The sequence below is a fragment of the Hyperolius riggenbachi genome, chromosome 2, assembly GCF_040937935.1.
Source record: "Hyperolius riggenbachi isolate aHypRig1 chromosome 2, aHypRig1.pri, whole genome shotgun sequence".
NCBI classification, from domain to species: Eukaryota; Metazoa; Chordata; class Amphibia; order Anura; family Hyperoliidae; genus Hyperolius; species Hyperolius riggenbachi.
Genome location: NC_090647.1, coordinates 546,767,838 through 546,788,448, shown reverse-complemented (window position 1 = coordinate 546,788,448; position 20,611 = coordinate 546,767,838). Strand labels below are relative to the sequence as shown.

Genomic DNA, 20,611 nt, shown 5'->3' with positions numbered 1-20,611 from the left:
GGGGCATTCTGCGGAGGCACAGTAGCACTGCGCATGCGCAGACCGATTCCGGCCACAGGAGCTTGACCACGAGTGGTGGGTGCACACTCGTAAAAGCTGCTGACCTGACCGGCAACCACTACAGAAAACTACAGCTAGCTGTGCAGGACTGCACAGATAGCCATGAGGCTATGCTGCAGATTTGCATGTTTGTTTGTTTTTTACTTTTCTTGATGTTTCACTTTATGTATTGACACTGGTAGCATCTTGCAGTTTTATATTTGCCCCCGATGAAGCCCCTCTTCTATAGGGGTGAAACGTGTGGTGGTGTGATGGTATGCAGTTGTTATATCAGTCTGGGGAAAAGAGGTAGACCATAATACGGATTAGAGCCAAATAAAGGCTATGCTTGGTTTTCAGGGATTCCCAATCCCCTCCCCAGAATAGTATTGAGATATCTGCAGAGACAGGCATTTTAATCAAATCTATTAAAAGTTACCGTAGGTTTTAAGAGGTTTTTTCAGATAGGTAAAATTGTGACTGATTCTACTATAGCCAGAGGTTACTATATCAGAGTTTACTATGACGGGATTCTACTGTAGCAGTTTCATTGGCCAGATGAACTCAACTCTGCAATAGAGCTCGCTTCCTCTCCTTGCTGGATTCCACTGTGGGCAGGTTAATCACATTATTAACATTATCTTCCCTGTCCTCTCATTCCAGCGGCGTCACCCCCGTTTAAATTGCTGCCTTGGGACGCTTTGGAAACACTCGTGCCCTTGAGGTTTTCGAGAAGTAGGGGCTCCGTACTGCACATGCGTGAGCGCATTGCGTGTGTATTTGTGCAACCGGAGCCACCGTCCTCAGAAGCACTCGGGGACGCGAATGCTTCCGAAGTCTCCCAAGGGCTCACGGACATGTATTCTACCAATTCATCGAGTACACACAACAGGGGTGATAATGCTGGAATGAGGGGAGCAAGAGAGGACAGGGTAGGCTCTAGAGCAGGGGTGCCCATTGGGTAGATCACAAAGACTTCATGGTAGATCCAGACCGCACCACATTTTCCATTCTGTATATATGTTACGGCCAGAACCCGAAGTCTGGCCACTTCAGGTTCTGGTCGGTCAAAACTAGAAGTGGCCATCTCACTGCGGCCAATGTCCAAAATTAACTGAATCCTGGCGGCTCAGTTCCTCTCCTCTGGCTCTGCCTCCTCTCCATGCCCTCCTCCTATTGGCTTCTGGCAGTCAGGGACTCACACAATGCACCCAGGGTCGTTCGTTGTGGCAGGAAAGCAGTGATTCGTGCCGTTCGTTTCTGCAGAATGGGTGGCGGTAAAAGTAATGTCTGCAGTGTTCCCGCTCTGCTTCCCTGCTGCGACAAAGGACTCTGGCTGCAGCCAATAGGAGGGGGGCAGGGGGAAGAGCAATAGCCGGGGGGGGGGGGGGGGGGAGGAACTGAGCCTCCAGGATACAATTAAATTTCTCACATTGGCCGCAGTGAGATGGCGATTTCTAGTTTTGACCGGCCAGAACCCGAAGTGGCCAGAATTCGGGTTCAGGTCATAACATACAATTGTGCTCCTAAAATTGCACACAGGTAGATCGTTTTGAGTTGCTAGTTTTTAAAGTTGCTCACAAGCTGAAAACGTGTGGGCTCCTCTGCTCTATAGGATCCAGCGCATCCCCTGTCCATAGGTGTTTGTTTGTTTGTTTTTTGTCACTTGACATTCACTTTAAACCTGTACGGATAGGTGAAAAATTACACAGTACAATTTGTTTTTTGTATTTAAAACATCTAGAGAATATAATAAAATCTAGAGAAAGAGAATACTTATAATTTACATTAAAAATGATTGCTTTGAGGACATGCCTCGCTCCGTTTTTGGCGTAGCTGTCCTGTAGAAGGACCACAAAAGGAATGTTGACAGGTACTCTTAGCAACTTCCTCCTCTCACACAAGACAACCACCACAGGCTTATGAAAATGATCTCGTTTTATTGTTTGTCAATACTATCAAGCTTTGCCATCATTAAACACAGGCAAGTGGCACTGAAAAGTCACTGGGCACGGAGCGGGGCCGTCTGAGAGAGCCCCTAGTAACACTTCACCCTGGCACCCCCTCCCCCTCTCTCTCTGGGACAGTGATTGCAGAGGGGGGAGGAGCCTCAGGGTTCTTGGCAACCCCTCCCCTCGGGACATTGATTGCAGAGGGGAGGAGCCTCAGGGTCCCTGGTACCCTCTCCCCACCTCTCTCTGGGACAGTGATTGCAGAGGGGAGGAGCCTCAGGGCTGCCATGTCTTTATCCAAGACATGCACATACGCCAGTCCTATATGTATACAATAATACCTGCATTATAAAACCAAAGACGTTTGGTACACTCGTAGGGACAGCTTTCCCCAAACCGGTGAACACAAAAAAAAAAAAAAAGTATACAAAATATAAAATATCTTAAATATTTATAAACATTGAGAGAAAAAAAATAGACCTGTATGAAAATATTTTTTTCTGATTTTTTTTTCATCTGCGGTTACATTCTCCAAACCCCCCCAGAAAAAAAATAATAATAAAAAAACAAAAATTGTCCACTGGGCGGGGCCACAGCATTTCAGTGGGGTTTGAGTCCGTAGCTGTTGAAGGGGCTGGAGTAAGCCCTTCCCAGAACGATCCTGTCCCGAAGGAGTTTGAACAAGACGTAGTAGTTGCAGAAGAGTATGAGCGCCATGGAGAGGGTGTGGTTCCACTTCTCTGCGCGCAGCAGAGAATACAGCTGGTACAGCACCAGGCTGCCCTCCAACACCACCAGGACATTCAGGAGCCGTAACGGCCGGTGGAATAAGAACTGTGGAAACAAAAATAAATCGAAAGGTCAATAAACCGAGCATAACCTGACACTACAGCTGACCTACACCCACAAAAGGCCCCATTTTGTTTGGCAACAATATTTTTTTTCCTTTAGCTTCCCACCTAAATTGTGCCCACCATGTGTATGTGACTGATAAGAAACTCCCCTTTTTACCTCTTTATTGCTCTCAGAAGCCATTTTCTGCTAGGAAAGTGTTTTATAGTTGGAATTTCTTATCAGTGAGGATCACACTGTAGTCACTTCCTATCTGAGTTAGGACTGAGTCAGCCACTTACATACCTGATATTTAACTCTTTCAGGCAGAGAATGAAAAAAAAGGAACACAGCCTAGTTATTTGTGTGCTAGGCACTGTACATACACATGTCTATCTCATCATGTCACTTCGGGTATCCTTTAACCACTTCCTGCTCCTCCACGCCCCTGCGACACACACAGGGCTGTGGAGTCGGTACAAAAACCATCCAACTCACTCAGACTCAGTTTATGAAACAATCGACTCAAGATACCCAGAATTGCTCAGACTCCTCGACTCAGACTCCTTAGTCTAATACTTACCCAGGTCTGTGAGTTTGGTACAAAAATCATAAATCATCCAACTCTGACTCAGAACTCCTCAGTTTATGAAACTACCGACTCCGGGTACCCAAAATTGCTCCGACTCCTCAGCCCTGGACACATGTGCATGTGACTGTTTAAAGGGAACCTGAAGTGAGTAAAATTATTTTAAAATAAACACATGACATAGATGCAAATGAATATTACATACTTACCGCGCCATCAGTTCCTCTCAGAAGCTCACCTTTTTCTCCTTACAGTGATCCCTTCCAGTTCTGACAAGATTTTGTCAGAACTGAAATATACCAGTTGCTGTCAGTTACATATCAGCTGCTGTCAGTTACAACTGAATGTGCAAGGTAATGTCAGTGTTTCCCTATGGCTCAAGTGGGCGATATGACAGTTTAACAGTGTGCGGACCAGGAAGCTGTTATGGGGTAATGGCCATTTTCAAAATGGAGGATGGAGAAATCCCATTGATTGCAGTAGACAAACAGGATGCAGGAGAGGAGAAGGAGATTGAGGAGTAGACTACACAGGAGGTAAGTATGACATGTTTATGTTTATTTTGAGTTTTAATTTTCAGTTCAGGTTCTCTTTAAAGAGGAGCTGTTAGGTATAAGGTCTCAGAGAAAAAAACAAACACATATATCAGTAGCTAAAGATTGGCTGTACTTACATTACATATGCATTTCACTGTCCACGTTTGGATTTCACAGAATTTTTATATAGTATATGCAGAGAATGATGCTCCTGACAGCCCATGGCAGGTTCCATGTTTGTCTGTCTTGTAAGAAGCCAATTGTGATGTAATATCCTCCCTTACCCTGCTTCCTGATGATTCGACTCACAAAAAAAAAGATCCGGATCAAAGATCCTAATGGTTCATGATCCAGGCAACACTACTGTGCAGTGAATATTAATTAGCCATGTGGCTAGGAACAATAGCAGACTCATGCAGTATATTCTAACAGAACATGTGCCCTGTGAACAGCACATCGATCTTTCAGTGTTGTGAGCTGGACTGCAAGATACAAGCTGCTGTAACATGAGCCTGTAACTTCTCACTGTGAAAGCAGCCTTAGGGCGGGATAGGGAAATGAAGGGGAGGACCAAGAGAGTGCAGTGGGTAGAGGAAGCAGCCCCAGAATGCTTTGCAGTATCTGTTATGCGGCCTGCCGGCCTCCTTAGGAGCCTGGGAATAACAGCCTTGCTGTTCAGCAAACATAAAGTAAGAGAGATTTTTAACTTCAGTATTACCTTTTTGGCTTCCTTCTAAACTGTTTTAAGGCCTGGTGCACACCAAAAACCGCTAGCAGATCCGCAAAATGCTAGCAGATTTTGAAACGCTTTTCCTTCTTTTTCTGTAGCGTTTCAGCTAACATTTTGCGGTTTTTTGAAGCGTTTTTGGTGTAGTAGATTTCTGTTACTGAACAGCTACTGTAGCAAAAAACGCCTGGCAAACCGCTCTGAAGTGCCGTTTTTCAGAGCGGTTTGCGTTTTTCCTATACTTAACATTGAGGCAGAAACGCATCCGCAAAAATCTGCAGCAGCGCGGGAGTATGCGTTTCTGCAAAACGCCTCCCGCTCTGGTGTGCACCAGCCCATTGAAATACATTACCCAAGCGTATCCGCAGCCGCAAGCGGATCGCAAACCGCAGCAGAACCGCTCTGGTGTGCACTAGGCCTAACACAGAATAGAGGTTTAAATTAGCTTTTGCAGCCTGACAGTTACTCTTTAAGCACATTAGCAAAATGAACATTTATAAAATTGTTGCACTTATTCTTGCAAAATGGATGTTTTAAAGCAACCTAATTTTGCACCAAGTGGTTAAAAGATACCTATAGGTGGTTAAAAAAAAAAAAATGTTACCTCCCTATTTTGCTGCAAAGGCATGAACTTGCGCCTGTGCAGTGTGGCGGTGCTCGTACACAGAGGGGAGCATGGCCATGAGGGAACGGGTTCCCATTTCATGAACCCACCAAATTTTAGTACAACTAAACTAGAAACAAGGGGGGCGTTCTAAACCCTCCAGCTTTGCACAAGTGTTCACCAAGCCCTATTCACAGCTTCAGCCACAAACAGAAATGTACATCTGCTACTAACATTTCATGGCTTATAATAAATTCTAAATTATTTCATCAAAGTTTCCCCAATGTCCCAATAGTTACCTGGTCCAAACCCTCCCAGTCTCCTGACACCAGTCATTAATGGCTGCTGAATTTACTACAGTATTGTCAAATGTGCTGTCCACATCTGTACCATTGCAATGCATGGTGGGAGCCAAGTATCTGGTGAGCAGTGGGTGGCTCCTTATGAGCTAGAGCTCACCAACTGCACCCAAAAGTCAGTGTTGTAACTGACAGTATGCAGCAGACTGAAAGCTCCTCCCCCTCCTCCTAGCCTGGAGGAGATGCAGGACCTGCCTTGTTAGCTGAATACACAGTCTTTACTAGATTGCATCAATTGAATGAAGAGCAGGAGACATTTAATCAAATAACTAATGAGTATATATAAAGTGCAGCTTTATTACAACTTAAAGGGAACCCGCACTGAGAGGGATATGGAGGCTGCCATATTTATCTCCTTTTAAACAATGCAAGTTACCTTGCTGTTCTCCTGATCCAATGCCTCTAATACTTTCAGCCATAGACCCTGAACAAGCAAGCAGCAGATCAGGTGCTCTGGCTCGTCTGACTGGATTAGCTGCACACATGGTTCAGGTTTGAGAATCAGATACTGTCATACGCCCCCTAGTGGCCGGACCGCACAATGCCTTCCAATCGGTTTCAGCACACAGACCATCCAATCTCGTGGACGCAATCGATGAGCTGAAACCGCTGGAATTTTGGCAGCAGACAGACCAGAGGGAGGCGTGCGATCTATTAAGCACAAAATACTAGTCTGCCACCATCTCTGTTAACATGGGACAGAGAAGCCCACTGACTGGCTGACTCTAGACCTGCAAATAAAACGGTTAAAACACACCCTGTTCTGACTAATAATTCTCAGTAGTGATCTTCAGAAGCAAGGATTCGGTTTGTGTGGCTGAATAGCAGGGGTAGCTGAACAAATAACCGACTTTTAGAAGTCTTTTATTATAAATGCAAGATAAATAATTAATATATACAGAAAATCATTAAAATCAACAATTAGAGAGACAATAATAGCGCAGTATGAAAATAAAAAGGGAAGAAAATACTTATACTTAAGGTCAGGTGAAAATATGTCCTTTCTGGGAAAGAAATGCTAAGTCCTTGGATTCAGAATCAGGCAACTCAGCGTCAAAGTCCAAACAAGCCGGATGCCAGCATGTCCTCAAGCTGGCAAGGATGTAATCTGGATGATGTCTCAAAGTGGAAAACATTGATTTTGGGTCCTCTGCCATTTTTATACCCCTGACAACGTAAGGAGGAGTGAGGGCGGGAACCACACCCCCTTAGAACCTGAGACGAGCCCTCCCCCTTCTCCTGGGGACCAAAAATCATATCTAACCATATATGGGCTCTGTCTCACAGAGCCGTACAGGTCAAGGCAGATTTAATAATATTTTCAGGTCAGTCTGGATTTATCTAGCACAATGATACCAAACACGAGGGGTAGGACCCCTGTGGTATCACCAGGTCACTTTCGAACTGCCTGACAGCCCATAACTCAGAATGTTCTGGAACCTTCTCAGTACCAGCGCCAGGCGAGGTCCGACACACTCTGCGAGTTTGAAGAGCCGGGCAGCTTTGCAACACAGGAAATATGACAAATATAGCAGTTTATGATTTATCTCATAACTAACAGTTCAGCAGGAGTTTAAAGTTGCCTGCTTGAGAGATTGCTGGTCCTTTGAACTCCTAAGCTCAGAGCTCACGCGTGACAATTCCTGCTGAGAATGGTGCCAGCTTGGCTACAGTAAGATCCACTTGATGAGCTTCTGCCAACCCTGAGGTGTGGAAACTTAATGTATAAGGGCCCTTAACACAGCTGGTTGCCTGGGCACTTCCTCTGAGAAAGTGCCTGAATGGCCCTGGCCATTTGGTGTTAGGGGAGCAAAGTGGTCTTTTAAAAGAAACAAAAAAAAAATGTCATTCTGATCGCTGCAATGACTGCGCGAACCTAACCGGGAAGCAATCAGAAAATTGACTGCGCGAATCTGCCCGATTCGCCTGCGCTCCTCACGGCTATTCCGTGACAGATACTACGGACACCAGAAGATCAACAAGACTGCCAGGCAACTGGTAATTTCTAAAAGGAAATAAATATGGCAGCCTCCATATCACACTCGCCTCAGGTTCCCTTTAAAGGAGTTACATTAGATTAGGGGACCTGTCAAGGTACATGAAGAACTTTGAATGACTTGCCTGGACTCAGGCTTTCATTTTACTGAGGATTTAACAGACACAGGTGATGAAGAATAATGAAAATGTAGATATTACACTGAAGGAAGAGATGCATCCCTGTAAACAGCCCCAGAGAGGGTACAGGATGCTAGAATCAGGGTCACGCTGTAGGAGAGAGGACCTTTATACTGTACATTCATAAGTGCATACAAATTCCAGTTTAACAAAAAATTATTGGATTTCAGCTAAGCTACACACACTTTCAAGTACTCCAATGCCCTGAATGAATTGCCCAAGCAATAACTCGTTCAATCAAGTTTTTTAACTTGAAAACTTTTGAGAAAAAAATAAATAAAATGCAATTTGTTAGGTTCTAGAGCTGCACTGAGCGAGGAGACTCAGTGGAGCTGCCTGTGTAAATTTCCCAGCATGCAACTTGTTAGATACGCTCTCCTAAGGCACAATCACATGATCAGAAGCATGCACCTTGCATGCAAATTCTCATGCAAACTGCATGCAGATTGACAACGACAGATTGGCTTGCTGCTGAAAATGACTGCTCCGATTTCAAACTGCATAGAATCTGCATTATTTGCATCTCACTGACCAGGGGTTTTTCTCCTTCCAACCAACAGGGAATGGGTAACTCTCAGCAGGCGGTACTCACATAAAATCTGGCGTGCGAGACATCTGAAGGCACTGCTACATTATAGGACCCCACGGCTTTGTATAAACTTCGACTGTGTCGTACCAAAACGCCCTGCGGCCAAACTGTGCTCTCTGACCAGCTGCGGAGGAGAGAGGAGGGGACACGTTATCACAAGGGATTATCATTATTGAATTATAAAGCGCCAAAATATTTGTGACGCTGTACAAAGTAGGAAAACAAACAAGGGGTACATAATGATACAGACAATGATATACACCAAATACTGACACGGGTACAAAATGCAGAACTGGTGATTACAATAGCAGATATAACATGATGAATAAACGGTATAAGAGTGCAAGCTACGAAATGAACAACAGAATCTAAGACACTAAAGGGTGAGAGAGCCCTGCCCTTGCGAGCTTACAATCTAAAGGAATAGGGGGCAGACAAGAGGTAGGGAGGTGTGCGCTATACATACAGGCATGTCTGTTTAGGATATCTAGTAAGGAGTAAAACTTGAGAGGTTGAAGGGGGAATGGCCTAAGTTAGAGAATATTCTTGCAAATCACGAAAAGCAAATGCACATTCCCAGCTAGGTCCAGGGCTCGCCTGTCTCTCCCTCTGGGTATCACATGGTAGTTTAGGGGTCCCGGTCTGTTTAGGGGTTTCTGTGTAGTTTAGGGGTCGGGGGACCATGTGGGGGCTGTACCTTATCGTGGTGTCCCTGCTGAGTAATATGCAAAGAGTTTGTATGTTCTCTCCGTGTCTGCGTGGGTTTCCTCCGGGCACTCCGGTTTCCTCCCACATTCCAAAAACATACGGATAAGTTAATTGGCTCCCTCTAAAATTGGCCCTAGACTACAGTACTTACACTACATAATATAGACATATGGCAATGGTAGGGATTAGATTGTGAGCTCCTTTGAGGGACAGATAGTGACAAGATATATATATACACTGTACAGCGCTGCGTAATATGTCGGCACTATATAAATACTAAATAATAATAATAATAATAATCTACGATTACATCCGACCGAAACCTCCCACCTGAATGCTGCTAAATGTATGCAATTCATGCAATTCCTGCTAGATTTGATACGGCAAACAAAGGGTGTATACCATTGCACCCGATTGGCCGACAGGCGTCTGCTGGTCAGATATAAGGTAGGAATGTGCTAGCTGGGAAGGTGCATTTGCTTTTCGTGTTTTGCATCAGCATTCAGTTCAGAGGCAGTGTGGGCGATTCCCCTGGTGGTGAGAGGTCCAGGGCTCCCCTGTCTCTTCCCTCTGTGTAATGTATGGTAAATTAGGGGTCCCGGTCTGTGGCAGATTCCGGGACCCCTGACTGTCGTGTGAACCAGTGTTTTGTGGTTTTAGAGCATATTCTTGTCAGAAAAAGTGAGTTTTGAGGGAGCATTTCAAGATTTTAAAGGTTGGAGAGTGACAAATGTGCTGCAGAACGGCATTCCAGAGAAGGGGTGAAGCACGTGAGAAATTTTTTATACGTGAATGCCAGCCATGATTCTAGTGGAGGACAAAAGAAGCTTTTGAGCAGATCTGAGATTGCAGTTGGGTTGGTATCTGGAAACCAGTTAGGAGGTGTGTACAGGGGAGAAAGATTGTGGAGAGCTTTGTAGGTTAGAGTTAGGAGTTTAAAATGGATCTTCTCGGTAATTGGCAGCCAATGAGGAGCTTGACAGAGAGGAGCAGCAGAGGGAGATCGAGAGGAGAGGTGAATGAGACGAGCAGCAGAGTTCAGTACAGATTGGAGCGCTATACAGAGGTCACAGTCACACAGCTCTCACTCTACTAAATAAAATAAAAATAATGTGAACTACTTCTCCCGAGAGGAGGTTTACATGGTCATCTAACCAGAAACTCTTTTTCTTGCCATAGATTAAGGGGAGAGAGAAGAGAGAACGCTCCAATGGTGCATTAAATCACTTTAAATAAAATCGCAAGTAAAAATTACACTTACAAGAATGTAAGGTCGAATGCGTGTGTAGGCAGAAGTCTCCTTTCCACAAGTCTGGTCAGGATCTGGGAACGTGCTGGTCCACTCACAGGCTAAAAGTCCAGAGTTAGCGGGGTGGGGGCGTGGCCTCTATTCGCCAGTGCCGTTGCGTCACTACCAGTTTCGCCTTTAACCATGCCTTCCTCATAACCCTCCCGCAATTTTGGACTTTTAGCCTGTGAGTGGACTAGTTCATTCCCGGGTTCTGGCCAGACTTGTGGAAAGGAGACTTATGCCTTGGTCGGCCGACTACACGCGCATTCAACCTTACATTCTTATAAGTGTAATGTTTACTTGCAAGTTTATTAAAAGCGATTTAATGCACCATTGGAGCGCTCTCTTTTCTCTCTCCTCTTGCATCTATACAGTATGTGGAGCCACCCAGTAGGAGAGCAGCACCTAGGGGCTTATCTCATGAGGATAATAATTATTACTCCTGAAGCCGTTTCACCATTGCAGCAGCGCAGGAAAACCATCGTTGTCCATCTTGGGATAGATTAGACGAGTTTTAAAGGACACCTGAAGTGAGAGGGATATTGGGGCTGCCATATTTATTTCCTTCAACTTCGAAAAAAGTATAAGTTGGATACTTGTAGCTCTGTAGAGGGAATCCTGTGGATCCTCCAGAGAGTTCCCAAGTCCTCCTCCTGACCACCGATCCAGCACTGGGACCCTCTGGAAATTCACAGCTGGGCTCCCGTCTGTGAACGAGAGTAGCCGCACTGTGCAGCCGCAGGATGCCTTGTGCCAGTGCAGTAACACGGAGTCACTCTGGCTCAGTGGAAAAAAAACCTGGTCACATTCTGCTCCGTGTTACTGAGCAGACTCAAAGCGTCCTGCGCCTGCACAGTGTGGTCACGCCCATTTAAGGACCTTGTTAAAGAGGTTTGGGGGCTCCCAGCATTGGATCGGTGGAGATGAGGGAAGCTTCTGGATCATCCAGAGGATTTTCTTTACTGAGGTAAGTATCCTTTTGGGGCAATTTTTTTTATCGGGTTTACTTTAAACAATACCAGTTGCCTGGCTGTCCTGCTGAACTTACTGGCATCAGTAGTGTCTGAATCACACATCTGAAACAAGCATGCTGTCAATCCATTCAGACTTCTGTCAGAAACATCTAATATGCATGCTTGTTCAGGGTCTATGACTAAAAGTATTAGATGCAGAGGATCAGGAGGACAGCCAGGCAACTGGTGTTGTTTACAAGAAAATAAATATGGCAGCCTCCATATCCATCCCACTTCAGGTGTGCTTTAAGTGCTGTCTAGGTCCCCACTGGGGAGATCTCTCCTCAAATCCTGTGCTTAGGATCAGAAGAGGAAAGGAGGGACCAGGCCTTATAGGGACATTGAGAAGAGTGACAATTTGTATCCCCATTACAGCAGTAGAATAAATTTGCAATATACAGTGGTTTGCAAAAATATTCACACCCCTTGAAGTTTTCCAAATTTTGTCACATTACTGCCACAAACCTGAACCAATTTTATTGGAATTCCATGTGAAAAACCAATACAAAGTGGTGTACACGTGAGAAGTGGAACGAAAATCATACACAATTCCAAACATTTTTTACAAATAAATAACTGCAAAGTGGTGTGTGCATAATTATTCGCCCCCCTTTGATCTGAGTGCGGTCAGTTGCCCATAGACATTGCCTGATGAGTGCTAATGATGACTAAATAGAGGGCACCTGTGTGTAATCTAATGTCAGTACAAATACAGCTGCTCTGTGAGGGCCTCAGAGGTTGTCTAAGAGACTATTGGGAGCAACAACACCGTGAAGTCCAAAGAACACACCAGACAGGTCAGGGATCAAGTTATTGAGAAATGTAAAGCAGGCTTAGGCTACAAAAAGATTTCCAAAGCCTTGAACATCCCACGGAGCACTGTTCAAGCGATCATTCAGAAATGGAAGGAGTATGGCACAAGACAAGGCAACATTTATATCACGCTTTTCTCCTGGCAGACTCAAAGCGCCAGAGCTGCAGCCACTAGGGCGCGCTCTATAGGCAGTAGCAGTGTTAGGGAGACTTGCCCAAGGTCTCCTACTGAATAGGTGCTAGCTTACTGAACAGGCAGAGCCGAGATTCGAACCCTGGTCTCCTGTGTCAGAGGCAGAGCCCTTAACCATTACACCATCCAGGCACAACTGTAAACCCACCAAGACAAGGCCGCCCACCTAAACTCACAGGCCTAACAAGGAGAGCGCTGATCAGAAATGCAGTCAAGAGGCCCATGGTGACTCTGGATGAGATGCAGAGATCTACAGCCAAGGTGGGGGAGAATCTGTCCATAGGACAACTATTAGTCGGGCACTGTACAAAGTTGGCCTTTATGGAAGAGTGGCAAGAAGAAAGCCATTGTTAATAGAAAAGCATAAGAAGTCCCGTTTGCAGTTTGCCACAAGCCATGTGGGGGCACAGCAAACATGTGGAAGATGGTGCTCTGGTCAGATGAGACCAAAATGGAACTTTTTGGCCAAAATGCAAAACGCTATGTGTGGTGGAAAACTAACACTGCACATCACTCAGAACACACCATCCCCACTGTCAAATATGATGGTGGCAGCATCATGCTCTGGGGGTGCTTCTCTTCAGCAGGGACAGGGAAGCTGGTCAGAGTTTATGGGAAGATGGATGGGGCCAAATACAGGGCAATCTTGGAAGAAAACCTCTTGGAGTCTGCAAAAGACTTGAGACTGGGGCAGAGGTTCACCTTCCAGCAGGACAACGACCCTAAACATAAAGCCAGGGCAACAATGAAATGGTTTAAAACAAAACATATCCAGGTGTTAGAATGGCCCAGTCAAAGTCCAGATCTAAATCCAATCGAGAATCTGTGGCAAGATCTGAAAACTGCTGTTCACAAACGCTGTCCATCTAATCTGACTGAGCTGGAGCTGTTTTGCAGAGAAGAATGGGCAAGGATTTCAGTCTCTAGATGTGCAAAGCTGGTAGAGACATACCCTAATGCTGGGTACACACGTTGCGATTTCCCGATCGATCCGCGGTATCGATTCGATTATTTCCAACATATTCGATTGGGTTTCGATAGACACAGCCGCGGCTGTATCCATCGAAGCCCGATCGAACATGTTGGAAATAATCAAATCGCAACGTGTGTACACAGAATAAAAGACTGGCAGCTGTAATTGCAGCAAAAGGTGGTTCTACAAAGTATTGACTCAGGGGGCTGAATAATTACGCACACCCCACTTTGCAGTTAATTTTTTTTTTAATGTTTGGCATCATGTATGATTTTCGTTCCACTTCTCACACGTTCACCAATTTGTATTGGTCTTTCACGTGGAATTCCAATAAAATTGATTCATGTTTATGGCAGTAATGTGACAAAATGTGGAAAACTTCAAGGGGGCCGAATACTTTTGCAAACCGCTGTACTTCATGATGAGACTCACATGTGCTGTGGCGCGTTGCTGTAGGAACCGTGCTCCAGCTTCTGCCATTTTCCGAGGTGTGACGCTGAGCGGTGCAGCATGTCGCAATACTTGGGCGGCAGCAGCTGGGTGGTGAGCATGACGAAGGCGTTGACCCACACCATGATGAGGTGCTCACATGACCATCGCATGTCATAATACTGAGTGCTCTGCAACACAACAACAGGGAAAGAAGGTTGAGTCTTCTCTTTTATCCAGTAGAAACGGTCGATGGGATGCAAATAATTCCAGTTTGCACGCCAACCATACTCAGCCTGTCACTGTTAACCTCCTTGGCGGTTAATTTTTTCTGCAAAAATTGCAGAATTCCATTTTTTTTTAATGTTTCATGTAAAGCTACCAGAGTGGTAGCTACATGAAACACCACTAGAGGGCGCATGTGGCCCTCTAGTCCGATCGTCGCCGGCATCTATAGCAAACAGGGGAACGCGTATATAACGCGTTCCCGTTTGGCTTCGATCGGGATGACGTCATGGACGTCAGTCGACGTCCTGACGTCAGGCACACCCGATCCAGCCCATAGCGCTGCCCGGAACTCATTGATCCGGGCAGCGCAGGGCTCTGGCGGGGCCTCTTCAGCCGCTGCGTGCGGCCGATCGCCGCAGAGCGGCGGCGATCAAGCTGTGCGCGCGGCTAGCAAAGTGCTGGCTGCGCGCACAGCAATTTACAGAATGAAAATCGCCCCACCAGGGGCTGAGATCTCCCCCTGCGCGGCATAGCCCGAGCTCAGCTCGGGCTTACCGCCAGGGAGGTTAATTGGCCCAAGTCCAATCTGTGTACATTCTGCTTTAAATAAAAACTGTGACCTTAAATAAAAATCAGATACCTCCGGAGGGGGAAGCCTCTGGATCCTAATAAGGCATCCCCTGTCCCTCGTCATCCCTCCGTTCCAGAGCTGGCAGCCACCAACCCCCAGGCTGATTGGGTCCGCTCTACTGTGCAGACACGAGCCCTCTGCATCTGTGCAGTAGAGCGGAACCTAGGAGACTATTTCCACCGGAGCCGGAGGGAAAAGAAGCTACTGCGCACACCAGCGACAAGTGCCGACAAGCCGATCCTCGGAGGAGGCAGCACGAGATACCCTCTGGTTAGGACAACGGGTGAAGCCTCTTTAAAGAGGAACTCCAGTGAAAATAATGTAATAAAAAAAGTGCTTCATTTTCCAACTGCCAAAAAAGCATGCAGCAGCTACATCACCTGCCAACAGTAAAAATGTCACCACGTAATACATGTCAGAATGTAAATCAGGGATTTAAAAGATTTTACAATGGGCAAACACTGACTAAATCATTTATACATAATTATTGTAAAAATGAAGCACTTTTTTGTATTACATTATTTTCACTGGAGTTCCTCTTTAAACGCTCCACTATCTTCTACTGAAGTTATACTTGCCATATATGAGGGAGCTCTTGTGTGCTGTACAATCTGTACTCACAAGCTCCTTCCCCTGGCAACGTGGCAGCTGCAAGCTGTTCCTCCTAGCATTCACACAGCACAAAATACACAACAAAGATGAGCTGCCTCCTGTTAGGCAAGTATAATTTACTTGTAAACCAGTGGTAAGTGCACTGTAACAGAGGAGCCCATAAGAATAAAATCACTAAAAGTTTAGAAGGGCACGGTTTAAACCCTGAACTAAAATATGCAACGGGTTTTTGATAATCACTCAACCACCATGCTGCCCAAGATAAACAATACATTACGGAGCCTGCTTACCATGGGGTGCATACACACATGCAATTTCGATTGGCTGTCTGGTCAAGTTTACCTCTTGCAGTGCAGTACAAGAGCTTGCCTGCATCATCTGTGGACCATCATACACGGGGGTAGTAAAATTGGCCAAGTTTGGCCAAATCCAAATTTGATGTACCAGGCTTAAATGTCACTCAAGGCATTAGGCTCTCCAAAGCATTCTAAAGCTTGGTACACACCTTCAATTACGATTGGCCAATCACTGATCAATTTTACCATCTTCATGTAGCACGAGGGTCGACAAAAAATGAATACTATGAGCAGATTGTGTAGGTAAACACTCAAACTACATGGAGGTAGTAAAACTGGTCAGTGATTGGCCAATCATAATTGAAAGTGTGTACCAGTGTGTAGACCATTGAACGAGAGTGAATCCTTCTGCCAATCTGTCAGACTCCTGCAATGCATTGTGGGACTTGTAGTTCCTCAACAGCTGGAGTGCATCACATCTTTGTAGGATAAGATCAGTCCATTCTCAAGCTGAACAGTTCTGCAAGGCTGCTGTATGCCTCCAGGCATGGGCAAACTTGGCCCTCCAGCTGTTGAGGAACTACAAGTCCCACAATGCATTGCAGGATTCTGACAGCCACAGTCATGACTCAAAGGCAAATGCATTGTGGGATTTGTAGTTCGTTAACAGCTGGAGGGCCAAGTTTGCCCATGCCTGCTCTAACTGGAGGTAGTGTATGGCTATTTGTTCCTAACCTGTCACCATAACAGCCCTAAAGGTGGACAGACACTATGCAATCTGACTGTACGATTTTTATGCAATTTTACCAATATCCATGTAGTATGACACCAATAGATTCACTGTGACTTGGATATATTTTCCAGGTTGTCTCTTATGCTCCATAAAAGTGGTGAGATTGGCAACTGATTGTACAGTCAGATTGCATAGAACTTAAAATAAGAGGGATACGGAGGCTGCCATATTAATTTCCTTTACATAATGCCTATTGCCTGGCTCTCCTGCTGATCCTCTGCGCGTATTAGCCACAGACCCTGAACATGCATATCAGATGTGTAATTTTATAAAAAGCAGAAATTTAGATACTTTCTATGTTCTCTTCGAGACCACTGATCAAGCGCTGGGTCCCTCTGAAAATTCAACGTCGTGCTCCCATCCGTGAACGAGCAGAGCCACACTGCACAGCTGCAGGATGACTTGCACCATAGCACAGAGTCTCGCAGGTGAGAGCGGTCCTGCATCTGCGCAGTACAGCCATACTCGTTCATGGACGGGAGCGCAGCTGCGAGCATTCTTCCACAAGTCCTTCTTAAAGAGGTTTGCGGGGTCCTAGCACTGGATAGGTGGAGGCGAGGGGGACTGGGGAAGCCTTTGGGTTATCCAGAGGCTTCCCTTTACAGAGGCAAGTACCCCTTTGGAGAACTTTTACCTTCAGGTACACTTTAGACCCCTTTTACACTTGCCTTGTAAGTGTGCTTTGCGCTACCCTGTTTTACTGCAAGGTAACGCAACGACGTTACAAGACAATGGGGCCTAGCACAGTTACCGTGCTGTGTTGTGCTGGTAGTTCCCAATCGGCTGCTAAGCCGCCACAAAGTCAACAGTGCGTTACCGTTGGACTTCTGCGGCGACACAGGGGAAGTAATGAAAGTCAATGAGCTATGCAGAAAGTGTAAATATATTGGTGCTGGCGGTGCGCAGAACAACGCGAATATTATTGGGAAATCCAGGAATCCCAGTGATGTACTTCCTGTCCAGCACGTAGTACATCACTGGGCGAGGGGTTTGTGGGGTCACCATGCATATGAACCTGTCGGCGCACTCTATGCAGGGTCATAAGAATGAATTTTTCTGCATTTGCGATGTTATGGGGCGGAGCATCCCACTGCAATGGCCAGGTGTAAAACCGGCCTTAATTTGCATACAAGTTGGGTTTATTTGCATCTCATCGACTTTCTACTGCCAAAGAATAAACTGAAAGCAAAGGTTTAGCATAAACATCCCGTCCCCTGAGCAAAGCCACAGAGCGGAGAGCCAGACGTACTTTCACGAAGCACAGCGGCAGAATCGCCACGTAGTAGGCACTGAAGAGGGAGTTAAAGAGGACTTCTTTGATCCTGCGGTTGAAGTCCGCTTTCAGACACTCCACCTCGTTGCGTATGAGGTCTGGAGACAGCGGGCAGCTGTGGGACGGGATAGTGGGAGGCGTGTGGAACTGCTCTCTCAGGGACTCGCGGAGGAGGGACAGGAAGTCTTTGGGTCTGACGAGGGTGGCCACGCCATTAGCACCGTCCTCCACCAGAGAGTCCTGGACGAGGTATCCGCAATCTGTGGGCAGAGGCTGGGAGCGGTTATCTTGGTGGAAGCAGCAGAGAGGTACATAGACACCAAACCTGAAGAGAGAGAAGGACAGGAGTGAGACAGCAAGTAAAGCTGTGAACACACGTGAGATAAAAGTCTTTGGAAAATAAATCAATGACCAATTGGCAGATAATCTTAGTAAAAAAAAAAAGTTTAAAAAAACACCTCTAACGATAGCAACAGAAGAGATTGGTCTCTCAAGGCCCGTATACATGGTAGAATAAAGTTGGCCGATAACAATTGTTTCTGCCGATAATCCAGCCTGTGTACAGCAACCCCCAACCAGCAATGTGGATCAATTTGGCCAAGCGCCGGCCAATCGCTTTGTTCTCCCCACTCGCCTTGCCCACAGCATGATGTCATATACAGTGTTCTCCCCGGGCTCTTTTAGCTGGGTGCTCCACCCGGCTAGTTTCAGTCACCACCCGGCTGTCATCGGCTCACCTCCTCCTATACTATAAGCAGAGTTGCTCACAGAAGCACCAGCCCTGCATTCTCTCATCTCAACCCACCCGGCTATTTTTTCATGCCACCCGGCTATTATTTCATGCCACCCGGCTGGAAAACATTTCTGGGGAGAACACTGATATAGCCAGCAGGCTAACTACACGTATGTACCGTCTCAGCCCAGTGATGTCGTCCGATGGATCGAAATTCACTAAGATCTTCATACATGTGGTAATAATTCAGTGATTTACCAAAAAGTGGCTTCAATTCACGAAAGGTGGCTATACATTCATTGATTTTCTAATTTAATTCCTTGCAGATTAGATTCATGCGCGAGAAATCGATTCCCCAAATAGATTTTGACTAAAATAAAAATCAATCGAAAGTATAGATTGGACAGGATGGAACATTTAAAATAATTGGGGGTGGAGCAAGAGCAGATTGATGGCCTATAGCTTTGCACTGCATCGAACAGTGACAATCTGCAGTTTGATTTCCTGCTGGAATCTATTGGAAATTCATGTGCAGTGTATGAGCTTTTGTCCCTAGGCCTTCTCAAAGGACTAGAGGACATGATCTGCGCATGGAGGAAAAACGTATTAACCATTACGGGTTTTGGTGTGCACCAGGCCTCAGGAAGGAATTTTTCCCTTTTGGGGCTAATTGGACCATGCCTTGTGGGGTTTTTCGCCTTCCTTTGGATCAACAAGGATATGTGAGAGTGCAGGCTGGTGTTGTACTTTGTTTTCTGGTTGAACTCGATGGACCTATGTCTTTTTCAACCCAAATAACTATGTAACTATGTATGGTAGGAATTGATTCCTTTTCAGAAAGGAATTGATTGTTTTGGAACATTGGGTGGAAATCTCTAAGTGTGTAAGTGTACAAGTCTTAAAGGGAACCAGAGACGAAGCACCCCCATATATATCAATGGGAACATTAGAGAAAACACCTACCCTACTCTCGGTTTAATTCTGCACTGCACAGCCTGCTTCTTTCAGCCCTGATAAAATCCCCGACTGAGCATTCAGTCTGGCTTTGCTCAGGAATATTTATAGCTCAGTCTGTGTTCTCTCATGTCTGTTCAAGTCCAAGCCTGCCCCCTTGTGGCTCAGCTCAGGAATCATTATAGCTGATTCATTATAGCAAAGCCAAACTGAATGCCCAGTCGGGGATTTTATCAGGTCTGATAAGAAACAGGCTGTGCAGTGCAGAATGAAACAGTAAGCACGGTAGGCGTTTTCTTTAATGTCCCCACTGATCTATATGGTAAAATACATGAGGGTGCTTCGTCTCTGGTTCACTTTAATACCTGCTCAGTAATAAGTAAAAGTCTAACCAGCTATGGAGTAGGTCTTGGCAGCAAGCTGTGCTCTGGTGTTCTCCCATATCCAGAGTCCCTTTAGAGCTGCATGTCATCTCTAGTCCCTCTGATTCTCTGTAAATGTCTTTCCCTGTTCACAGCTAAAGGTTTACAAGGGAAAGATCTATGAATGTGCCTTGCTCCTACATCTCCATTTTTGTTTATTCTTAGAAGCCCCGCCCGGCGGTACATCGGTACCAATGGAGTGAGTAGTAGGAATAGCGTGGCTCCTCCTACTGGCTGGCTCCTTTGCCTTTCCATTTGATCCAGTGGCTGTTTGTTAGTCACCGACAGCTCCAGGCTGCAGATGAATACCGGACTTCTCACCAAATATTCTTATCTTTGTGAATTCATTTATTGAAGTATTTACCGCACAAGCTGGTAATTTACAGCACCGCGGTAACTTTATTTTTCCATGTGGTAAAGGGCTTAGTAAATTCGCTTTTGAAAAGAGGTTCGTTTAAACAAGCAGTTTTCTGCATTGCCAAATGCTGTAACGCTTAGTGTGGTGAAGCCATATTAGTAAGTGAGCAATAAATGTAACGGTATGGTCCACATAAACACACAGATGGAAGTGGTGACTCACGGGTAGCCCAGGAACAGGAGGTTGAGAACCGAGTGGTTGCGGAACAGGTTGACCAGAGTCCAGCAGAACACCCACCCGCACAGCGTGAGCAGGACAAGGCGGGCGGTGATCAGAGCGCTGTAGTGGACCATGGATGATGATCCTACCTGAGAAGCCTGGAAAACAGGAGTGGCAATCAGAGTCTTGCTTAAAGGAAACATGACAGCTAGCAGCAACAGTTAATGCTCTTTTTGCTTTCTAACTGGCAGTACAGAATGCTGAATTGACA

At 45.7% G+C, this 20,611-nt stretch overlaps 1 protein-coding gene across 1 annotated transcript in view; it reads right to left on the bottom strand.

Annotated features, from left to right (window-relative positions):
• Nucleotides 1–2,482: 2,482 nt before the first annotated feature.
• Nucleotides 2,483–20,611, bottom strand: part of TMEM39A (transmembrane protein 39A) — a 42,379-nt gene continuing 24,250 nt past the window's right edge. Inside the window, exons 5-9 of the mRNA XM_068266222.1 lie at nt 20,344–20,498; nt 17,631–17,979; nt 13,825–14,012; nt 8,405–8,525; nt 2,483–2,825 (exon numbers count right to left, since the gene is read on the bottom strand). Coding sequence (XP_068122323.1) covers nt 2,592–2,825; nt 8,405–8,525; nt 13,825–14,012; nt 17,631–17,979; nt 20,344–20,498 — 1,047 coding nt within the window. The 3' untranslated portion in view covers nt 2,483–2,591. The remainder of the gene's footprint in view (nt 2,826–8,404; nt 8,526–13,824; nt 14,013–17,630; nt 17,980–20,343; nt 20,499–20,611) is intronic.